The 24,138-nt window shown below is 41.3% G+C and overlaps 1 protein-coding gene across 2 annotated transcripts in view; it reads left to right on the top strand.

The window, feature by feature from the left end:
- ARID5B (AT-rich interaction domain 5B) overlaps positions 1–24,138 on the top strand; it is a 122,384-nt gene that overhangs the window by 38,335 nt on the left and 59,911 nt on the right. For both annotated transcript variants that reach the window (XM_049810807.1, XM_049810806.1), the window contains one exon: positions 11,962–12,192. In XM_049810807.1, coding sequence (XP_049666764.1) covers positions 11,962–12,192 — 231 coding nt within the window. The remainder of the gene's footprint in view (positions 1–11,961; positions 12,193–24,138) is intronic.

The raw sequence follows: 24,138 nt of genomic DNA, 5'->3' as shown, positions 1-24,138 counted from the left end.
CTTGGACTTTTCTTCAGTACCAGAAGACGCTTCCCTTAGAAGTGGGACTGAGGGCTCGTATCAGCATTTGGTCCAACAGTTGAACCTTAGCCCTGCAGAAATCTTTTTGGCACAGGCATCAGTAGATACCATTTTAAGGAGGCTCTCTTGCACTTCCTCTTGTGCCTTCATAAAGGGGAGGGAATCGGGAGCAACTGGCCCACAAGCTCTCACATGCCTGCAACTAATTCCTTTTCCAGAGAAATGATGCTGTGCCACAGAAAGACCTAACAATATGACCTTGGTCAAACAGGAAGGCTCTGGCATTGCGGACCTTCAGCACCATTGGTTTGTTCATCTTCTCCTGCAGATTGCTCAGGTTTTGGTCCTTGTATCCTAGACAGGAGAGTACATTAGCTCCCTTCTCCTTTACACCTTCTTCTTATTACTCCCTTTCAGCTTGAGTCTACTTTGTTGTGATGCAGAATTGGATTAAATGAGCAACCACAGACTTACTCATATACCTGTAACGGCTATTGAAGCTACATTTGGGTTCTTTTTCAGAGCAACAATTTGGTGCAACATGAGAAGTTCAGTTAGGAGGTGAGACTCTGCGAGTAGCTGAGGGAGCGTGGTGCGGGGGAGTTGGGTTGGTTGCCTGGATTCTGGCAACTCCTAACTGGCCTTTCCTCATGATAGTCCTCATGTTGAGTTTCACCTTATCACCAGGAAGGAGGGGAACCAGAATAAGGTTGTATTGGGGAACAGGTATGTACTACATTAGGATGAGATAAAGGACAGCAAATTCCTGGGGGGGAAAAAATAAGGTGCTAGCAGTTTTGTAATTGCAATTTTTAGATTTTTTTTTTTAAGAAATGGCATCATGCTAATTCTAATTCTGTGCCACTCCTGGATTTAAGCACTATTACACTGCAGATGATAACACAAGTTTATCTGTAAAATTCTTTAACTGTGGTTTTCGTTTCCCAGCTTGACTTCTTTTTCTCTTCTTGTCTTTGATTGGCTTCCAAAAAAGTTATTAACATGTTGCAAAACAAATACAAGGGGCCACTGAAGCTTATTAAAAATGGTTTCTTTTGTTCATATCTGGCAGTTGACAAATTGTCTTGTGCTCTATCTTACCTGCTCCCATGTGAAAGGTTACGTGAGAAAATGGCTGCAAATAAATTGCCATTGAATGTTGTTGAAGACTAAGCATACAGCTTCTCTATTAAGGACCTCTTTTAAAGCTCTCTATTCAGGCTCCCCCCTGCATGTCTCTCTAACACTTGTCTGTTATATTATGTTTGGCACAGAAGGAAACATTAAATAGAAAAGGAACGTCTGACTGTGGTGTTTCTAGACCCTATTATCCCTCTGTCAAATGTCCACATGAGAAGGGTACAATTTTTGTCCATATTGATGATGATTTCTGAAGGTTTTACTAACCATCTTCAGAGTGAATTGCTAGAAACAAATGAAATCGAAAAGCATATTTTTGCAGCTTTGGAAATCTTACTTAAATCAGTGTAATGAGACGCACTGAGTAAAATGTAATTATTCTCACTTCTCCATGTGTCAAAGAAATCAGCAGTATGGTTAGGGAGCGGAGGGTTACAGTGAGCTTGTTATTTTTATACAGAGCCAGATACTGCTTGTGTGTAGTAAATTGTAAATAGTAGATAATGCAGTTTTTATGTGTACTAAATACCCTGCAAGAATTAACGGGGTTGTTACTTCATTAAGGGTTTCAAAGAGGGCATAAATGTCAAAAGCAGAGCTCGACTGTTTAAATCACTGGACCATTTCCACTCTCCACCCCTCGTGTCACAGCTCTGAGGCCGGCTGCTTCTCCCGTTGCTATTTCGAGGAGCGTGCAGTTCCTCCGAATTTTCAGAATGATAGTGAAAGTTCCCTGTGTGAAACACCAAGATAAGGCTTTTGACTCATACTTTTGGGGGCAATGGAAAATGAAGGCGGTTGATTCTGCCGTGTGAAAGAGGTGGTGTAACAGTCCCTTACAAGTAAGGCTGCATATGCTTCTCTGTCATTTTTGTTTGAATGGTGTGCGGAGGTGAGAGAGGAGACAACAGGAGACCTGGTAACTCTGGTATTAAGCCCAGTAACTCAGTTTAACTCTCGGTGGCCTTCCATTCTTTTTTCAGTTTTTCATGCCTTAAAATTTTCCCAAGCAAGTATAGATTTGTTGCGGACCTCTTCAGCACAGAGGGCACGCAACAGACCACAAGTTTAAAACTCATCGGACCACAGAATATCTTCAGGAAAAAAAGACTCAGTCTTGAGCACTGGGTTGGAGAACCTGTTACGTCCTTGAGCTTGTTGTTCCAGTGGTTGTCATCGCTGTAAGAATGTGTGCCCCTCCCTTGCAGGTGGCTCTAGTTGCGTGTTTCTCTGCTAGAGTTTTTCATTCTCCAGTATTCTACTCTGTGCAGTGCTACACTTCAGAAGAAAGGGAGACCAAGGCACGTAATCATAGTAATAGTAATAATAATAAAGATGATGAGAAGGTGGTGTAGGAAAAGTTACTAGATGTGACCCGCGTCACGAAGGTGCTTCAGGGAACGTGTAACTTCAGCCACAGCAGCAGTGGAAGTACTTATGTTTGTAGCATAACTCCCATGCTCAAGTATTTGCAAGATCAGGCTTTATGTGTAAGTACTGAAGCGTAGTTCAGTGGTATGTTGGATGGTGTTCAGAGATTGCTGAAAACGGTGCATTAAATAGCACTTTGAATTGCAAAGTGCTGGTTCAGTTTTGTCTATGAGAATGATAACACTTATTATCTGATTGTTCCCTGTGCAAATCTCACCTCAGGAAAAATTAAATTATGTTTGAATTCAGCTAAAGAAAAGTATATCATTATTTCCTTTCGTTATTAAAAGGGATTTTTACTGTTTGTTTGTTAAAACTGAAGCAGCTGCCATGTTAGAGCCTTAGGTATTTAAAAGCAAATACAGAGGCAGAGCCATTTACAGTACAATTGGCTTGTTTAATGTGATTTAATTCCTCTTCTTGGCTTCGTCATATTACCAAATTATGTTTTCAGCCCCCCTCTCCTTTTTAATTCTTTCTTCTTTTTGTTATCAGCAGAATTGAAGCTGCTTATCAGTAACCACGACAACCAGGATAAATACTTGTTTTAAAGCTTATGCACATTCAACCTGAATGGTCCACATGACCCAGAACATTCAAGAGGACAGGCAGCATGTGCACCCTTCTGCAATCAGTCTCCCCCTTCACTCCGTCTCCATCTGCTTTAGAAAGCTAATAGGGCAGTTTAAAAACCTTTTATATCAAAGTGGTTTTCTGTAGCCAGCCGTGGCCATTTGGACATGGGCTGACCCACGCCTGTGACCTGAGGAGCAAGGAGAGAAGGAAATTCCGGGAGGCAGGGAGGCGATTTCACAGCCCAGTTCTGAACTTGGCCACATCCCCAGCATCAGCTCACTTTTCTTGTGCTCCTCCAGCTATCGCTGCGGCAGTCACCTGCTGTTCGGCGGGAGGGCAAACCGCTGCTTTGCAAACCCTCCATGAAGGGGGAAGATAATCCCAACCAGGCAGCGGCTAAATAAAGTGAAGGAGTGACTGGGATTGTGTGGGACAGGGAAAACGATTGTGGCAGGAGAGAAGCCTCAACACAGAGCCCCTGCTTGGTCCATCCCGTCTCTGGTGGAGGCAGGCAGGCTGGCTGGGGTGGCTGGAGATGGCCACTTCCCTTTTGAGGAAAACGGGAAACTCTCACTTACCCAGAAATCCCCCCGACAAGGATTTCTGCTTGGCCTGTTTGCTCTCTCCCTTGCTCTCCAAGTTGCTTGATGCTGTAGAATAAATCCTTTAAGCTCTCTCTGTCTCAGTTTCTCTCTCTGTGTAATGGGGATAATAATTTTTACTCACCTCCATAAAGCAGTTTGAGGCCTGTGGATGGAAGGGTTATATAAAAGCTGGAAATGACGATTGTCAGTCACTCTTCTTTTGAGTCTAGAAACACCTCATAAACCCGCTTGGTAAGGCGCAGGGGGATCCTGGGAGCGCAGGGAGGAGCTGCAGTTATGAGAAGCTGAAGAATTAGGGTCTGAAAAAGGTTGTTGAATGGCTGATTGGAAACTTTTTCAGTATTAAATTTCTTCTGACTTCTTCAAAACTTGAATTTATGATTCAAATTCAAAGTGATTTAACAAGATAAATATTATGGAAGATTTGATTATGTGGACATACTGTCAGTCATTGATCAACATACTTGGTTTCATCCCTGTTAACTAGGACTAGAACAACTCAGATCCAAATCACTGACTGTAAAATGTTCTTCAACCATGTGCTTTAAGTACGTATTAGATGGTGCTGTCTTTTTCCTTTTTTTTTTTAATGACTGTATTGGTGTTGGGTTGAACAGTAGTTTCAATCTCCAGTAGATTTGTAAGTATTCTCTTTCTTTCAAATGTTAAACTAATCTTAGGAATTCTTTGAATGGCTGACGCTCTGCTGGCACTGTGACAGAAAGCGGAGGGCTGGGGAAGTGGCACAAAATTCTCAGAATTAGCTCTGTCTCCTCCTTACAAGGGAAGAAATATCTGATCCATGCAGAAAGGCTGTGTGTTTTATTCTGTATATTGGCAGAAATGGCTTTTGCCTTTTGATAAATGTAAAAGCAAAATCAGGCAGGCAAAAGTCCACGTAAGAATTACAGGCAACATGTTAACATCATCATTATCTGGTAAACATAGATGTAATCACTGTGTTCCATATCCTGCAACATGTTGCCTTTGTTCTTGATTACATTAGCATTCAAATAGAGGGGGGTTCTCAAAGCAAGGATGAGTAGCATGGGTCCTGCCAATGAAGCGGTATCCCTGTTGTGTCAATAATTTACTCAAATTTATTTAAACCCAAACCCACAGATTTCCTGTCCCATTTCATGGGGCTAAATCATTACTGTATTTGCATTTATCTGTGAAAGAAATATGATTCCTGGATTAATATTTTTAGGTCTTATGATTAATTAGCCAGCCAAGGCACACGGAGTGGTGTTACTAGAGCGAACAAAGACCGTGGGAATGGGAAGAGCTGTATTTGATAAGTCTTCCCTAATCACAGGAGAGAGAGTGGATTGGTGTGCTAGAGCATGCAGGAGTAGTTTCGTGACGATGATGCGGCTACTCCTCAGCTGTTGCTCCTAGATCACAGCAGCCTGGTGCAAAGGGACGTGGATTCCTACTGCGGTTCTTAGCCTTGTGTCTGCAGAGGATTCGATGTGAGAAGTGGTCAAGTAAGGAGCCAGACATAATTCTCCCATGAAGGTTATTTCACTGGGAGAGCCATCCTTGCTTTCAAAGGAGTACCCAGAGATGTAGGTGAAGATTGTCATTGCTTCTTGGCCAGCTGCAGTTATCTGGGTGATGATTTGGGGGTGTTTGGCAGGTTATGACTAGATGGTGAATTGGGAACATGTTCTCATTGCACAGTTCCTCTTGAAGGTCTTTAGGTCATAAAGACCCAGTTTCTTCTTCCTCCTTCTGGTTACTCTTTCATCGTTCTGCTGTCTCTGTTGCTTTTGGACTTTCTGAAAGGTTCAGGGTTTTTAAGTAGTCATGTAGTAAGTTCTTTTTTGTGTGCTGGAATGCTGTGCTGTCTCCCTTTGGGTTGTTATTAGAACAGGCTTTGGGTTGTTATTAGAACAGGTAGCTTTGAGATGTGCTGCCTGACCTGCAGTCGTTGGTTTTGAAGGGTCAGCTACACACGTCTTTGTCCCATCTACACCTGTGTTCTAATACCCGTACTGCAGAAAGTCCTTGCCAAAGGAGTAGGACAAGGGAATCATAGAATTGTAGAATCATTTAGGCTGGAAAAGACCTTCAAGATCATCGAGTCCAACCATCATCCATGCCCACTAAACCATGTTACTAAACCATGTCCTGGAGTACCCCGTCTACGCGCTTTTTGAACACCTCCAGGGATGGTGACTCAACCACTTCCCTGGGCAGCCTGTTCCAATGCCTGACAAACCTCTCAGTAAATAAGTTTTTCCTACTATCTAACTTAAATCTCCCTTGCCACAACTTGAGGCCATTTCCTCTCGTCCTATCTCCAGCCACCTGACAGAAGAGACCAGCACCCACCTCACTACAACCCCCTTCAGGTAGTTGTAGAGAGCGATGTGGTCTCTCCTCAGCCTCCTCTTCTCAGGGCTAAACAGGCCCAGTTCCCTCAGCCGCTCCTCATCAGACTTGTGCTCCAGGCCCCTCACCAGCTTGGTTGCCCTTCTCTGGACACGCTCCAGCACCTCAATGTCTTTCCTGCAGTGAGGGGCCCAAAACTGAACACAGGACTCGAGGTGCGGCCTCACCAGTGCCCAGTACAGGGGGACGATCACCTCCCTGCTCCTGCTGGCCACGCTATTTCTGATGCAGGCCAGGATGCCATTGGCCTTCTTGGCCACCTGGGCACACTGCTGGCTCATACTCAGCCAGCTATCAACCAGCAAGGAGAAGGAGAAGTGGATCCTATCTTAAGAGCTGGAAGGGCCAAAGTCCACTGCCATAGATGAGATCAACCTTTTTTATCTTGATGGCAAGTGTATCAGCTGGGAGGGGATTTTTTTAGCATGCATTTGGACTATTGCTTTGGCATAGGGCAGACTTCTTTGTCACTTAGGTGGAATTAATTTCACTCACTCAATTTGATCTGCAAGTTAAGCCTCTAGACTAAGCTAGGTGTCATTGATGAGGGATTAGTAGCTCCAGAGAGTGAGGTGATCCATGTCTTGTAAAACAGCAGGTTGGAAGGAGAGATCTCTGACCACAGAGGGATCTGCACAACTGTTGTCTACTAAAACTGCATTATTAGATGAAACGAGTCCCATTGTGTGCTCCAGTGGGTTGCTGAGGGTCTTGGGAGGGCAGTGACACCTGAACGCTGCCCTGAAATAGTCAAGAGACATCCCATCTTGGGTGTCACAGCCGTGTTCATTCAGCACAGCTAACCCTCATCATTCCCAGTCCCTCCAGACATCCAGATGCATCCTCCATTACCTCTGTGTCTGCTACATATTGATGGTATGGTCAAAGCCATGCATGCGAGCAATGATAAACTAATTATGATATGTGCATCCTCTGGGAGACCCCCTTAGTAACTGAGGGTAATGAAAGAAGGCAGAGTAGCAAGGGCACCGTGTGGGAGAGGAGCCTGACGGACAGAGCCCTGCAACTTCCTTCATTTTTGCTCTGTATTCCGAATTACTCCCTTGCTCAATTTGCTACCCACACACCAAAGCATTGTCCCATTTTATCTGGTTCCCCTGATACTTCCACTGCTTATCTTATGAAGATCTGTGTCAACATTTATCAAAACAAATGGCAAGCCTGGGACCTTTTAAGTAGTTTTTTTAGTTAATAAAACCAATCTTCTACTTCTGTTATGTTAAAAGTGCATTATCTTTTTATTACAAACTCTCTACAGCTCTGTCTGTTTTCCTTCTTGGCAATTTCATGACTGCTCCAGTTGATTGCTGTATGGAGAATTACAAAATCATTAAGGGTGGGGTTTTACCAGCTGACTTACAGTACAAGCCATTTCTCAAAATAACCACAACAGTGCAATACTGATGTGTAATTTACGTCACAGTATGTTTTTATGAAATAGTTTGTGGCTTATTCATTTAGATTTAGAACTGAATATCTCTTCTCTCACTTTTTAATCAAGCTTTCTTCTTTCTTTTTTTTTTTTTTTTTTTTTTTTTTACTTTTTAATATTTTCCACTCCTAGGCTTGGCTTGCCTCCAATTTACCAGCTATACTGAGGAGGAAAAAAATGTGGTGGTTTTTTTTTTTCTTTTGCCTGCAGTTTAACTGCAAGTGTATTTTCCTTTTCGATCTATATATTTGTGTTAACTGCCTTGAAAGAGATGGTAGATTTGTGGTAGAATGTATTGCACAAAGGTAGAGCAGAGAATTGATAAAAGAGATGCAAAAGTTTGGAATTTCAAACCATACCAAATGAGTGATGCTATTTAGCCTCCTGCTCTAGTACATTTCCTTTTTAAAAATTACTTTCTGTATAATGTCTTGTAATTAGAACAGGAAATCATTGAGTAACTGTAAGAAGAATAAGAGCACTTAAACTGAAAAGAAAATTACCTTCCGAGAAATTATATTCACGATTTTTTTTTCCTTTAAATTTTTTTTTCTTCCCTTCACATTACTGTGTTGGTAATGATAGTAACAGATGTACGTCCCCTTATCTGCATCATTGTTCTGCTTCTGTTTTCTGGGGGAAAAAAATTGTTTTCAGTAATACAAAAAATGAATGGACAGAAAATGGGAAATGCCTAATTACAAAAAATATTCTGTGTCACAACAGAGTAGCAATTAAATTGAAACTTCAATATAATTATCAATAACAGTCAAGCCTGGAAGGGTGCCAGGCGCGTAAAGTTGGTGCTCAGCCTTTATGTGGTTGCTAGGAGCACGGCGAAAAGTATAAAGCTTAGAGAAAGGAATGTCTAATGTAATAAAGTAACAGAAGGTAGCATAAATCATTGTGAGAGCAGTTCATATTGACATTATTTTACTTAAATTGGGTCGAAACTAGACATTTACTCTTACAAGAGGCACAAATTCATATTTCTTCCGCAGAAATACCTCTGTGCTTTCTGGGAAGAAGTGGAGTGTGCTTTTCTAGCACCAGCCTCGTACATATTTGGAATCTTTTAAGCAAAAATCTTTAAATGTTTGTTTCTGTTGGCATCCAAATGCATTTGCACTAATACGATTAAAAGAACTAAAGGGCAAAATACTTGGCAGCTTTTGCAGTTGAGGTAATTAGGTACAGGAAGGAACATGCATAGTTTTTCCATCAAGCTCTATAAAATCCTGGTGTGAAGGTCTTTTTAAAGAAAAAAATGCTTACTGATGTTGAGAGTAGATTATGGCAGTTAGCAATAACATTATAGGCTGATGTTTCCGAAACAAGCAAACAAAAAGCGAGTTACAGTTTTGTATTTCTCTGCTCGCTCTGTAAATAGTTCTGGATCTAGATGGATTTGTTAGGAATTCGTGCTTTTAGCGGGCTTTATTTTTTTTTTCTTTTGGGGCTTTTAATTGTCTTGCGTTACATATTAAAAATGGTTGTGCTGATTTGAAAAGTCAGTTCTTGCATAGATTCATTGTGTTTGGCATTTCATGCATCTCTTACTTACAAAGACAACTTGAAGAACATGTAATCCAACATAAATGCCAGGCTGTGCCAAATCCCAGCTCTCTTTACCCCTCACAAAGGGAACTGTTGGATTACATCTATGCATATATAGGCAGCACTTGGAAGGCAGGGGTGGAACCTAGCCTTCTAATTACAGTTTCTCTGTTTTCAGCCCTGAAATATATAAATAAATGAAAAATTGACATTGGAGGGAGTTATTAAAACACACAATTATGATATAAGCATGGGATTAAAGTAATTTCAGTTGAGCCTTACAAGTGGCGTACTGTAGGTATTATCTTTTACCGTGTTCTCTCTGTTGAAGCTAAAATGAGATTCAGAAATACAGCATCTCGGTTTTCTGAGATCTCAGTCAATCGTTTTTTGAAATTATGTTGTTTTTCTTGATTTTAATGGAATGTGATCCACATTTTGATCTCTGCTCCTCCTGAGACTAAACTCTTTCTGATCATATTTATGAAAAAAATTCAGCAATATACACTAAGCCCACCATTAAATGGCACGTGTTAGATTTTGCTAGAAGGAAAAAATAGTTCTTCTTTGGGCTTGCATTTTATTAGGGATTTGTCTACTTTGATTTCTCTTTTCTCATGTGGGCGTGGTTGAGAAAAAAAGTCTTTGTTCCAGGAACACTCTGTTTGTCTTTCACTAAACAAATCTTCAGTTTATTCAGCCTTTGTTCATTCTTAGATTTATCTATTGAACCTGGAGTGAATAAGGAAGGGAAACATGCATCATAAAGTACTTCTTGGAGTTGCACAAGTTTGTATAAAAGTGGTCCTGTAAAAAATGACTTGATTTTAATTTATGCCAGGGGTTTGAGTTAAGCCGTCAGTTGTCAGGGGTAGAAAGTTTGTGTAATTCTGCACAGGGACTTACAGCACATTTGTCTAGAAACTAATGGTTTACTACAAAGGCACATGGGACATACATTTATGTACACCCTGTTTAAAAAGCTGACCACATCCTGGCATAAGAAAAGTGCTGTCAGATCAACAGATTCAGCTCACCACTATCTACACAAAGGTATAAAGTAGTAATAACTGTCAGGCAGGCGTATATGAAACTCTCGAAGGAGCTGAAGGATGGATCATGTGCTTGTTAATTCCTAGAACAGTTTTCCTGATCTGATTTTTAGAGTTTCCTAATAAAGAAGAGAGCCTTATTCCCAGGAGCAATTGGCTCAATCGTGCTGTTGTGTAGGCTTATGGAATACTTACTTGTTGAAAACAAAAGAAAAACATGACCACATCCTTATTGACCAAAAGAGGGTTTAAGCCATAAATTTTATTTTCTTAGAAAAGTAATGACAATGCTGTTTACCAAAATGTATTACTCTTACTTTTTTACACAAATTGTTTGATCTTCCCACCTACATCAGGGTAGTGGGGAAAGTTCTGATTTTTTAAAAGTGATGGCTTCAGGAGCTATGCTTGTAAAATCAGTACTTCCCAAGTCCATCTGCCATGTTGATTTTTTTTACGGCATTGCATTCATCTGTAGTGATGACATTCTAGGTGATACACCTGCTTCCAGAGACTTCTTAAAATTTAGCTTTTTATGTGTCAACATTTCCATTGCCTCACGTGACTCAAGATGAGTTGTGCCATCATATTTAGTTGGGGAGAACTGATCTGACGTTTCTTTCAATATCTGAAGTGATTTTTACTTCAAGGGTAAAAAAGATTATTTCAGTGTTGGTAATGGGATTAAATAGTAGACCTTTTGTCTCTGACAGAAGAAATAGCTGAGTTATTCAGTAATCAGAGTACAGCTTGAAAACGTAAAGTGAATGCTCTTGCTTTGTCTTCATTGGCATGCATGGAAAGCCATGTTCAGTTACCCCACCTGAGGAGATAAATGAGCATAAAAAGAAGTGCTGTTAAGTACTGGCTGCATACCTGCAAATGAATAATTTCTCATGTTTGTGTCTCTGGTTGGGTTTTTTTGCTGTTAGGTTTCCTGCTGGTTATCGTATGATGAAACTTGATTGTGGTATTTCAAGATCTGCTGCCCGTATGCCTACTATCATCTAAAACCTGGGGGAATGGAAAAGTCTGAGCTCTAGATTGCTTTATATTTTGCGCCCACATTTCAACATTAAGAGCAGTTTGAAAATTCATTTGCTCGTTGTGCTCCGTAGGTGTTTTATTGAGTCCTGATGCATTTGCAGTTAATGTGAGGAAAGTTATTTCCACCTGTTGGGGTAGCTCAGCATCAATGGCCAGGTCAGATCAGTCCACCTCCCTGGCCCAGGGGCTCATTGGTAGTTGCCAGTATCAGATGCTTCAAAGGAGAATTAATAGCTGTATGCTCTGGGGCTTGTATATTATTATTTTTAAAAGACGTTAGCTGGTGTAAACATGAGTTCAGTAAGGTTGTATAGGGAGCTGAACAAAAATGACAGATAATGTTTCTATCAAAGCAGCCAAGTTGGCAAAGTATGGAGAGCACTTTGATTCAGACCATTGGCCAACTTCTGCAGAGCGGTGTTTTTTTACTCATCCAGGTAGAGTCCTTGTGGGTGAGCATGGGAGGACTGAACAGAAAGCCAGAAAAGAAGCTGTTTCAATAAACCTTTTTTTTAAATTTCTGGGTTTAACCTTTCTTTTGAAAACTACTGTGCTGTAAAAGATCTTGAGAAAAGACTGAACCAGTGGGCCATGGGTTTTCTGAGATGCTTGAGTTACAGCTCTTGTTCTGTATTTTTTCTAACATACTAAAAGTTGTTTGGTTTTTTTTTTCTTCCAGGTGAGGATGATGAAGATTCAAACCTGCTAATTCTCAGCTACCCGCAGTACTGTCGATATCGTTCCATGTTAAAGCGCATTCAGGACAAGCCTTCTTCAATACTAACAGACCAGTTTGTTTTAGCTCTGGGAGGCATTGCAGTAACAAGCAAGAACCCCCAAATCTTCTACTGTCGGGATACATTTGATCATCCTACTCTAATAGAAAATGAAAGTATATGTGATGAGTTTGGTAAGTCATCTTTACAGCTATTTTCTTTTTCTCACAAGTAAAGATATTTTTCTCCTTTTTAAGTGGCCACTGATTTCCAAGGGGAAGATGTGATTCCTTTGAAGTGAACCAATGCTATTTATGTTTGAAATGTTAAGTACCGAATGTGCTCTTTCCTCTGTGAGACTGAAGGCTTCTAGCCACTAGTGATCTCGGTATTGCAACTTGAGTTTATCACAATCAAAGATAATGTTACATGGGTGGAGTGTGTTGCACAGTTACTTGGTATGAGTCAAGGGATCCCTTGTCTGGGTTTGAAATTTATCTACCTTAACCATTCACCTATAGCCTATGTCATTCCAGAAGCTTTACAAAGTGTGTTGGTTTTTATTAAAGTTGTTGGTGCAATATGCTAACAAGTGCAAAATAGGAGAGACTCCCTGCGTGTCCCATTGCTGTTGCAGAGCACTCATCAACTGCACGTATGCTCCCAGGGCCCTGAACAAGTGTCAGCTATAGCTGGTGTGTTTCTGGCCTTCCTGGAATGTGGTTTTTTTCAGCGGGGGCTTTGCCAGTGCTAGGAGCTTGATTTTACAAGTGCAGAGGCACTTCTGGGAGGTGACCTCTTAACTCAAGGGTGTAGAGAATACTCTGCAGCTCCAGAGGAGTATATAGCCCCTTAGAGCTGGGAGAGAGGGCTGCAAGATTCGACTCCTGATAGCTGCCAGGTGATTTCACAGCTTTTTTTTTTTGGTGTCAGATCAACCCAAGGGCAGCGGATGTGCTGCTGAATGTGTGGCAGAATGTATGTTGTGTACACACCCAGGGTAACTCCAGTAATGGGTCCAGCGTAATTTCCTTAGCAGTGTACCTATGCTGTGAGAATTAAGTTTTATTACCCATATCACCAGATGGATGAGCGCTGCGGCTAATGCTAGCAAAGTCTGTTTGCATAGTGGTGGGTACACCTTTGCTGTGCAAGACCCCTATGTCTCTGCAAGGAAGCTCTTGTGGTCTCTTAGAGAATTTCTGATTATGCGTTTAACGTATAATAATAGGAGTGAGAGAGAAGGGGTTCGATGATGCCTGTGATGGCAGAATCATCTCCCCCTTTTTCCTAACTCTAGCACACTGGCTTTGCTCTTGGCACCCAGTCCAGGCCTTGTGCTGGCAGAGAAACGCTGACCCAACTGGTATTACTGGGGCATTTTGTAAGGTAGTGCAGGACTGTTGCTCTGCTGCTGCACCGATCAGCTCCTGACTGGCAGGAGAGATGGTTCCTCATGTGCTGTCATCACTGGAGCACATTACTGCTGTGAGTAGTTTTAATTTTGTGATGTCAGGCTTTTGCAGGATCAGGCCCAAACTGTCAAGTCTGCTCACGCTCACACAAAACATTACGGGTTTTGAGTGAACTATGAATAAAAGTGTTGGTTGCTCTTAGGGCGTGGGGGTGGCAAAAAAGTGAATGGAATGCCCTGGAAGTTTGGTCCAATAACACAATAGTATCATGTTGATTTTTATTTACTCTGAGCTCCAGCTCAGAATATAAAGTTCAGTTTTAATTGGCTATCCTTTTTATATGGGAAAGGTTATTTTAGGCTTGAAGGCATTTGATGAGCATACCATCTGCTTTCTGTGGAGTATTTTATTCAGGGTCATTCCTTGATTACAGGTTTGTTGAAATAGTTGGATCCATAATGTAAGTGTATCATGGAATATTAGTAATAGATGAATCAAAGAGATGTGGAGTGATGCAGAAACTACGCTTAGTGAACCATAGCAAGTGCTTTGTTCAGTCTCTGAAAGCTAACTATGCCATTCTCTTGACCTTTGCGAGGCAATTATCTCATTATCAAACCAGACCCACAGAAATCTTAGCCATAGAAGTTAATAATGTGTATTTAAAATTTAGTTTGGTTTAAGAAGCAGATTTTTTAAAATGCCTATAAAAACAAAAAAAATGCTACTCTTTAAAAGTATTTCTTATGAAAATAATTATGTGGTAAAATTTGCAAGCCCTGCTGTGTTAGGAAGAAAAAACTGGCCAATGTATGGTTCCGTTTCTGTATTGCAAAATGTATGGTGTCAATTATACTACCTTTGTTGAAGGCAACAGGCACAGTGCTATTTTATCCTTCTCTTTGCTGGCAGGACAATAAAATGTACAACACTTCGTTATACAAACAGTTTACATTGATATCATGTAGATTGATGTCACATGTGGAAAGTGATGACTGCTAAAGCTAAACAGAGGCAGGGTGGTACAGCAGATAAATGGATTACTCAAAGGCACTGGTATTTATCAGTCAAATCTGAGGGGAGACCAGATTACAGAAATGTGACTAAAATTCTGAAAAGGTGTCTATAAGGAGATCGAGACACATTTAATTTGAAGGACTTGGCTATTTCTTACCTTGCAAATGAAAGAAATGTGCAGAAGGAGCAAGATAAGAACGTGTATTTCCCCATCACCTGAAATTCTCCAACTCTAAAGCGAGTACAAAATTTGGGAAATACAGTCTACTAATGTCTTTATGTGGGAAGTGCTGGCTTCTGATACGGATGCCAGGTCTTCTTCAGAAACATTGCTGGTGGGGAAGATGTTACAAGTTCTCTGTACGTTGGGCTACTGTGCAACAGACACAGCGTGTCACAAGTGAGACACCAGAAGCACCTTTGCAAAGAGCCTCGTTCACCACAGCGTGTAAGCTGTTGTCCTTGTTAGGCAGTTTTAATAGAGGGAAACATTTTTCCAGGAAGTATTCTCTCTACTTTTATTATAAATTTATAACAAAAAGATTTTGTTCAGCTCTTCCTCTTTCTCATGCTACCCCCTTTCTTTCCCCATTCTGTAGGTTTTAACAAAAATAAATAAAGCAGGGAATGAGGAAGAAAAATCAAGTTTTGTTGACAATAAATAATGTCTTTTTGGTGTGGGATTTTTTTTAAGGAGAGGAGGTATGTAGATGCTGCTGTGAGCTCCTGCAGACATGGCTGGAAGAGATGCTTTGATGTTTTGGGCAGTCCCGTGTGGATGGCCTCTGTATTTCCATAGAGCTTCTGTAAGGTTTAGGTTGCGGTAAGCTTCCCCTCCAGCTTCAGCGTGGGCTACCACAGCCAGTACCTGCTGCTGCCGCTGCCTGGGTCTGCCTCTGCGCTGCTGTGTGGCACGTGCCCGTGCGGTTTGAGCAGGACCATTCAGGACCGGTCTTCTTGCAGAGTCCTTTTCTGATTCTCCTCTAACTTGGTGCAGTGTGCCACAACGTCCTGTCAAGGAGGCCACTGGAGAAGCGGGCTGCTGAGGAGTAGGCTCGGCAGCTGGAAGGCTTAAACATTTGCATCTATTTCTTTGCAGCCTGCCAGGGAAGGACTTGCTCTCCGTTTACAGAGGAAAGACCGCTGTAAGTGGGAAGCCTCCTGCTCCCATTCTTGTTGATATAACTACTGATTAGTTAATCTAACTGCCTTGGGGGGTTCCCCTCCAGAATGCAAATAGGCTCAAAAGCTTGCTTCTGTTCAGAAAGCAGAAGACGTAAGCCATGCTTGGGTGTCTTGATAGCCAAAGCTCATGGATATGACCGCAGTCAGACTGTATACCTCTTCCCTTCCTGAAGTAAGAGCAGTTAGAGGTCCTCACCAGCACAAAACGGTCCAGGTGGATAATGAAATGCTGTTCCCAGGTGTTGCCGGCTGGGAACAAGAAATCCGAGATTTTGAACCTGCACAGGGAGGCTGCAGTGGAGTTGTCCGCAGTTGAACTGAAGCGCAAAGGCTTGAGCCCTGCCTGGCGGTGCTGCCAGCCAGTGCAGGCTTGCAGGCGGCACTGAGCGAGGGCCACGGGGAGACCGCGGCGTCCCTGCCGCGGCCCCACGGGCTGTGTCTGCCTGCCCAAGGGAGACGCTGGTTGGACGCAGCGGGGTGAGCAAACGGGATCAGTTCTCGTCACAGTCCTGTTTTAGTTCTCTGCGCAGACCAGAGTTCACCTACGCATTCCTTTATCTAACTGCTCCTATTAATTGGCACGTGGAAAAAAACCCGAAACCCTATTTCCTCATTGCCCTGCTCCCTTAAAATAAAAATAATATGCGCCAGCTGAACAATTTGTTTCTCTTCAGCTTGAGATCATTGGTGAAGACATTTTTCAAAATCTTTTTCATTTATCAGCCTCTGGGGTTACTGTTACTGAGTAACTTTTGTAAATGCATAAAATTTACTGGCATTTGCTGTGTGGTCATGTGTGCTACAAGAGAGAAGGAATGAAAAAATAGGGATCCTAATAGTTTTCATTATAGACCAGAGAGATCTAGCCGGAGGCAAAGCTGCCTGTGCAGTGTCCAGAAGGTGTATCTGAGGGTCGCAGGGCAGAAATCAGTGTGCAGTTGTTGCTGGAGCAGCACACATCCTTTGTGTTTGCTTGTCCAAAGGTGACTTGGCCTTCTACCCAGCTTGTGCCTGCTCCACCACCTGGAGTGAATTCCAGGGTGCATCGATGAGCGTGGATCTTTCTGTGACCCACTTGTGGGCTGCATTGCCAAATGCATAGAGGCCCCTACAGCAAGAGAGCGCATAGATGTGTCTGTCACCTTCTCCAGGTTTGGGGACTCAGCGGGGTGGCAGGGACAGACACGCAGCTTAGAAGCAGGAGGGTCAGGTGCTTGGGTGACGGTGGATTTCTACAGCTCCATCAGCTTCGCCAGGTGAAAACCTCGCACAGAAGGATTTGTCATGGTGCTTTGCTAGATGAATACTATAAATCCTGCCTGCTAAAGATGAACCAGAAGGGTCTCCTTCATTTTGTGAGCATGGGGTTGCTTTTTCTAAAAACAGGAGTGTGAGAGAAGACTGAATACCTTATTTCTTCTCGATTTTTAAAAACTATTTGGTAAATTTTAAATCATTCTGGATTATTTTTATAGCATGCTGGGTCCAATATGCTGTTAAACAAGCTGTTTGGTCCCTGGGGTACTGTAAACACTTGTTCACCCCCAAAAGCAGGTTAAAAGTTTTATTTTTGTGTGTAAAGGCCAATTTTTTATAAAACATTTCATACCAAAAAGTGAGAGAACTACATCCTGCTGTTGTGTTAATATCATTTTTTCTCTGAAAAATTGAACTTCTTCATTTTACCATAACATGAGCAATGCAGAGGGCAACTGCTCATTGAAAACAATGATGTGTAAAGGGCATAGCAGTCCCCACTTCCCTCCTCTCCCCTTTCCCCCCAGAAAACCTTAACGATATATTGCTTGCATTGGGAAAAATCATCTACATTAAAAACAAAACAAAACCCAAAACCTGCAACAACTCAGATCTCCCTGTAAAACAATGCAGAAAGCAGATTCTCTCACTTCCAGGGCTGGCAGGGAGTGGTTAGGAATGAGGGGCGACCTACCCATCCTCCCAGCCACCAGGTTTTCTGAGCCAACAATTTCAGAAGGACTTACCTTCCATCTTGTCATTGATCAGCGAAGCCATGGCAGGACAGCGCTATGAAGAAGGGACTTTTTAGGGATAGGTCTTGGGCCAGAAAAAATGTGTAGGATGAAAGCTGATGACTTGAGGGTATAGAGTGGTAGCATTACTCCTGGTACAGCTGAAATTTGGTCTTTGCTTTTGTTATACATCTCAGTTTACAGAAGTTTGTGACTCAGATAAAATCAGTTGTTTAGGGGAAAAACATAACCAAACAAAATCTTGGCAGGGAATGAGACTTAAAAAAAAAAAAAAAAAAAAAAAGGGAAGAAAGAATGTTTCCAGTCTAAATGAAATACAGTTTTTCTGTTGGTGACTTTCTTTATTTGTGTGAGTCAAAGCTGGCTTTTCTTTTTAAACCAGCTCTACTACAAAAATCATACTTAGGCCTAGGGTGCGTTTTTTAATGTTTTTTTCAGCTGATATAAACTATTAGCATTATTGCTATTGACTATTTTGGCTACCTGCAGGATAATTCATGTCAGTGAAACTCAGAAAACCCTGAAGCTTCCAGATAGGTGCTTTGGGCTTCTTTGTTTTAACACAAACGTGATGTTAGAGTGGGATCTTTGTTAGTGCTCCTCTGCTAAGACTAGAACGTTTAAGCATTTAGAAATGCAATCGAAAGAGTATGGAGGCTTTTTATTAGCATGGATACTGGGACCTCCTTAGATGGAGCTTTATGGTGGCATCTCCAACAGTCTGAAAAATATGCAAACCTTTTCCAAGGTCCTGAGCAGGGTAGCTTAGCTAAATATTTCAAATTTTAACTCTCTCAAAACAAAAACAGGACATAGCTGGAGGGGAAGTAATGATTAATGCATAATAGTGCTATATGCAATATAGATAAATGTACATTTCCTCTTCCCTCCCACCCCACCTCTGCAAACATAAGCTTTTAGCTTGAAAAAGCAGATCTGGAAATGTTCTGGATTCTGGTCAGACTTCTTTCTTATTTTGTTAATTCAACTGTAGAGTAAGATATTAATGATCCCCAGATGTTGTTTATAACGATTGATTTTTCAGTTGTGAAAAAATACTTGCAGGTTTTTTAAACAATTGCTATTTTCTAGTGTGCTCTACAGCGTTTGAATAAAATGGCTGAAGGCAGAGCTGTTTATGTGCCCAACATAATTGCTTCTGTTAAGTGATTTCTTCATTCTTAACATTTTTAGCTCTAATTGCTTTTTCTCCATACATCTAAAAATAAATATTTGCAAGTTTTGCATTCTGTCACTCATTGAAATGCATAAAATATTTGTATACTCAAAGCAAAAAGGCACTGATAAGGGGTCACATTCTGTCTCACTTAGTGGCGTAAATCCAAAATAACTCGATCCACTTCAGTGGCTCTTACTCAAGATTTTCACCAGTTAACCAAGGGCAGAATCTCACCCAATGTTAACAGCAAGCTGTTAAGTGAACATAAGTAATGTGTGGTAAAGTAAGATAAAATACCTTCCTGTCTGCAAGAGCTTCAACAGAAACAAATGCTGTTAGCTTCTACCTTTTTTTTTTTTTCCTTGGTACATTTTCACTAGCAACCGTAGCTGTAACCAGGATAAATATTAAGCTCGATTGTTTTTCACTTTATAATCAAAACTTCTTTATGGAGACAGCTGATTTTATTCAGGTTGCGTGTTCCCGCTGCCCTCGGGAAGGCAGCAGATGCTGCGTGGACGGGCGGGTGCTGCCTGAAAAACTGTTTCTGCCCATTCCCTCTGCCCCTTGGCATCGCTTCTCAGCTGGGGCTGGCGGTGGTCCTCTGTCCTGCGCAGAGTAGCGGAGTAGCCGCCCAAGAAGCCTGCAGCGGCCGGCCGGCACCGCTGCGAGAGCACGGCTCCCGTGGTGAGGGCGCTTGGGAAATCGGTAGGGCTCCTTGCTTCTTTGGGTGCCCTCGGGTTGCGGTCCGGGAGGGGGAGAGCCTTACGCCGTGAGCGTTCGGTGCCGCGTGCCTGCGGTGACAGCGTGTGGCTGTGACACGGATGCTTGAGGAAGTGTCAGGGCCGTGAACCGTGGGGTGGCTGGTACGGCCTCCCTGCTGGGACAGCCTGGGCTTTGGGGCTCTCACGGGCTGGGAGGAGAGATATCCTCCGTTCTGCGAGCTCCCATGGCAGAGCCGAGAGCCTGGGTGTGCCCGCTTCCAGTCTGGCGCTTGTAACTTCTTCTCCTTTCTAATTTTGAATTGAAGAATGAGTACGTGACGGTATTGTGGGGTTTACGTGTTTTATCAGACGGAGCTTGGCAGAGAATTAATGTGTAGTTCCAGCAAACGAAGGGTTAGCAAGTGAGCTGTTCTTCTCTGCCTGATAAATGTAAAATTATCACATGTATTTTGTCATCTGTTGCACATGTGTCTGTTCTGTTGGTGTCCGTTCACTAAATGATTGTAGATAAAAATGACTAATTCCTCCTAGATAAGATTTCCACGCAATGGCTAGTTTTATGATTCAGCTATCAAAATCACTTTTTGTCATTATAGCGAAAAGTAAGCCAAGCTGCGTTCGTCGTGAGTGTGAGCCGTGTCCATCATACGTGTTCTCTTTTCTGGAGCCATCATCTTTTTTTGTTTGTTTTGATAAGCCTTCAGTAGAGCATCCTCGTTTGATTGTCCCCCTGGTTTCAGTGCCTCCCTTGGACCACCAGGCCTGCTCAGACTCTTGAGTTTTGTCTTGGGAGAGCTTTCAGTCCACCGGTGTCCCAAGCCTCGTGAGCAGTGTCCCCAAGGTGCCGAGGCTCAGCAGTGACCGGCAGCAGGGAAGACCTTTGCGCCCAGGGAATGGCCCCTGTTCCCGCGCCCGTACAATGGAAAAGAGAAGTGGTTTATGTCAGAATATGGTCACATTCTTCTGATTAAACCCACTCAAAAAAGACAACATTGTAATATTTTCCAATGACTGTTTATCATGAATTACGTCAGCCTTAGTTTAAATTGCTATTATTTCTCCTTAATGCTTCTTGGTGCCTGCATAATTTACAGCATTGGCAGCTGCGGGACTATGAAATAACCTTTCACAACCACCATACAATAGTAAAGAACATGAAGTTTTTGTTGTTAATTATTATGGGACTCCTTCAACTTTTTTACAAAGTGACATAAAATATTGTTGAGGTATTTATGGTTAAAGCTACTTTTACATGGATCTATTTTGCTTCTGGCTAGTTCTTAACTAAAGCAGTCATTTGTGGTTATTATGCCTTGGGAGATATTATGTCAGAACTGGTTTAAGAGTATTATTATGTATCACATGTCATATATTACATGTCAGCACTTGAGGCTGTCTTTCAATAAAAACAAATGTAATTTTAGTTAATGGTCTTTTAGTTATAGGCCATTTGTAAACTTACCTGAGTTCATTTGAAGGTATACTAAAAAGCTTTGTTCTTCCAGAGTGCACTTGAGTAATTTCACTTTGGCTTCAGATGCAATTTCCAAAATATTTATCATTATTTCAATCAGAGGGTGCTGCCTCTAAAAAGCAAATAGTTTCCCAATACCGAGGTTAATGTACACATTTTAAGGAGCTGTAACTGTTACTCATTACTTTGTTTACTTTTCCCCCCTTCTGAGCTCACGCTTCCCCGGTTCCCTACTGGTCAGGCTGATAGTAGTAACCCAGGCAACTAAACCACCTAATGGTGATACTTCACTGTGCTGCTTAAATGAATAGCTTATACCTTCTAGATAATCCGTGGGTGAAGGGATGTATAAATTAAAGGTTGCAGGCAAGTTTTACGTTTCCTTGAAGTTTCATTTCAAATCTGGAAAATGCAAACTTACACAAAGCAAACTTCGAATTAATATGTCATTCCCCTTGGTTCCAAATACTGTGCATATTTTCCAGTACTTATTTAAAGCAAGAAATGAAGCATATAGGGTGTGCCAAAAGTTTACAAAGAGTGAAAACACATAAATGACTCATGTGAACTTTTTCTGATTTTTTTTTTCTTAATGTGTAATTAGTTAATTACTGCTAGGCAGAAAAAAAAAGCATGATTTCTGTCCGTCCGTTCCCCCCCCCCCCCCGTCTATGTTTGAGCACCATAAAAATGATCAAAGCCTCTATTTGTCTCTAGTTACATTTTCCTCCATGGGATTACTGGTTTTGGTGACTCTACTGTAGGGAACGGAAACCCTGCTGGTCAAAAAATCAGTCTCTATCCCCCCCCAGATGCTTAGGCTGAAGATGTGAAGATGCAAACGTGAAATTAAAAAAGCAAGCAAAGAGCTGGGTGAGCATTTTGTGTGTTGCTAAGTTGGAATTTAATAAGAGCAACATAAAATGGAGCTAAACTTGCCTGGATGCCGTGGGATTTTTTTAATATTAGGCAGCATGCTTGATTTCCTTGAAATGAGTGTGCTATCTGAATTTAGAGTTGTTTGGAGGGGGGAGGGGGTGTTTCGTTCTCTTTTTTAATCAAAGGCATTTCACAAGCCAATTGCTAGTGAAAAGGGGAATCTATCATTACGTAAGAATGTAGCAAACTTTTCCGTTTAATGAATGAATATTAGGTATTTCAGGAGCAGATAAAAGATGGTAAAAGAGGGAGACAGAGCTGACGTCGTAGAGATTTTAATAAAGATTGAAGTTAGTAGTGAAAAGGTCAAAGTGCCATTTGTTGAGCCCCTGCCTCTGGCATGGTTTCAAAGCTCGCAGTGCTGACTGGGGGGCTGTGATGTGTGTTAATGAACAGTTGTGGCACTTAACTGAGATCATGGGTTGGTCACATGAATATATATAAAAGATATGAGTGAAGATTCCCCCCCCCCCTTTTTTTGCTGCAGTTTGGCTGTTGGAAGGACTAAACAATTAAAAGAGATGTTTGAAATGTTTGAACACCGCATTAAGTCCCCTAGTCTGTAAGGAAAATGAGCTATGAATAATAGAATACTGCTCTAGTTAAATATAGTTATTCAAAATTGTTTTTAGCTACAGATGTTATGCCATTTTAGAAACTTAGACTAAATAATGTCAGATCTTATTTGCTTTTTTAGTGTGTTATTCATTTATTGGGAAATTCAAAATTTAAAACAGCTGGGAAAGGGTTTGGTGTTCACTAAGTAATCTTTAAAATGTGTACATTTCAGACTTACTCTTATAGAGCTGTTTAGAAATGACTGAATTGTATATTATAGTTATAAAGCTCTGTAAACATGCTCTACCATGTAGATGACAGGGAAACATGAAATGGGAAAATGAGATAATTCTGGAGCCAAATTTTATATATTACAGACTTGATAAAACAGAAATGGTTTTCTCAGTTTAAATAATTTGTAACTTTCCAGGAACATGCATGGGTGTTACGAACAGTATGTCTAAAATAGCAGCAGAAAATAATGTTCATTCTCCTTTAATTTTCCCTTTGATGTTTACGTCAAAACGAAGGAGTTAATTTATCTAAGAGTTTCACTGCATGAGTTGGACTGTACAAAACCAATCATGTAGAAATAATAGACTACCATTGGAAGTGCTGTACTATTGCAGTTTTAATAGCTCTTCAGTTCTGCTCAACAATTAGTCCATACATTTTATAGCTGTGTCTTTAAGAAACTGGCACACTCAGCAAAATCACAGTAATTGGGAGATGATGCAATGTGGAGAGAAATCAGAGGAAGAAAATTAATTGAAAAATAGTGTTTTGTTCGGGTTTGGGTTTGTTTTCTTTTAAAATTTGAAACACTGCAGTAGTAATTACTGGTGGGTGAGACTTCTGCAGAATTTAAATTCCATGTGGCTGGGTTGTTGTGAATTTGTTTTTAAATCAAATTGCAAAAGAGGCAAAATAGGGCATTAAAATTCTTGCTATAGTTTTCTCTCTCTGAAATCAAGTGAGAGCATTAAGGGTCATCCAGAGGAGGGGTTTTTCCCCCTATTGACCCTAGTGCTGTTTGAGTAAGTTCTCATTACCTGTCAGCATAAACCTGATCAAACAGATCATGGACAATATGTGAATTAGTTTATCATTTACACAAACAGCTAAAGAGGCCTCAGCAATCCCTTTTTGCTTGTGTTCACTGGAGAAGGTACCAATGCATTATACTGTGAGCATCCATCTTCCCAGAGATAGCCAGGGGATACTAGTAGTTTCTTCGTAGGACCTTGGTTTTATGCATAAGTACTGAATAGGAAGGCAAAAAAAAAAAAAAAAAGTGTTGCTTTTTCTTGTAAGTTTATCACTGGCAATTAGGACTTTGTAATGTTTTTTAATTGATTTATTGTCCATTATGGGCCAAAGGCCAGTGAAGCAGTGAGAGTTTACATTTCAGCTGAAGTTTGAGCCTTGGTATTATATAGCTGTATCTTGGTCTTTTAGTGATCAGACAAGCATTTCCTTGTGCCTCAGGGCTGTTGTGTTGGTCTTAATGCCATAAATTACTTGAGGGTAATGATAGATAACCAACTGAATAGAGTAGGAGAGCAAACCTGGTTCTTAGATGAATAAGCAGGGGAATAGTGAGAAGAAATAGAGAGGTGTTACTGCTGCTGCATA

The sequence above is a fragment of the Accipiter gentilis genome, chromosome 9 (assembly GCF_929443795.1).
Source record: "Accipiter gentilis chromosome 9, bAccGen1.1, whole genome shotgun sequence".
NCBI classification, from domain to species: Eukaryota; Metazoa; Chordata; class Aves; order Accipitriformes; family Accipitridae; genus Astur; species Astur gentilis.
This window is presented reverse-complemented; position numbering and strand designations above follow the sequence as displayed.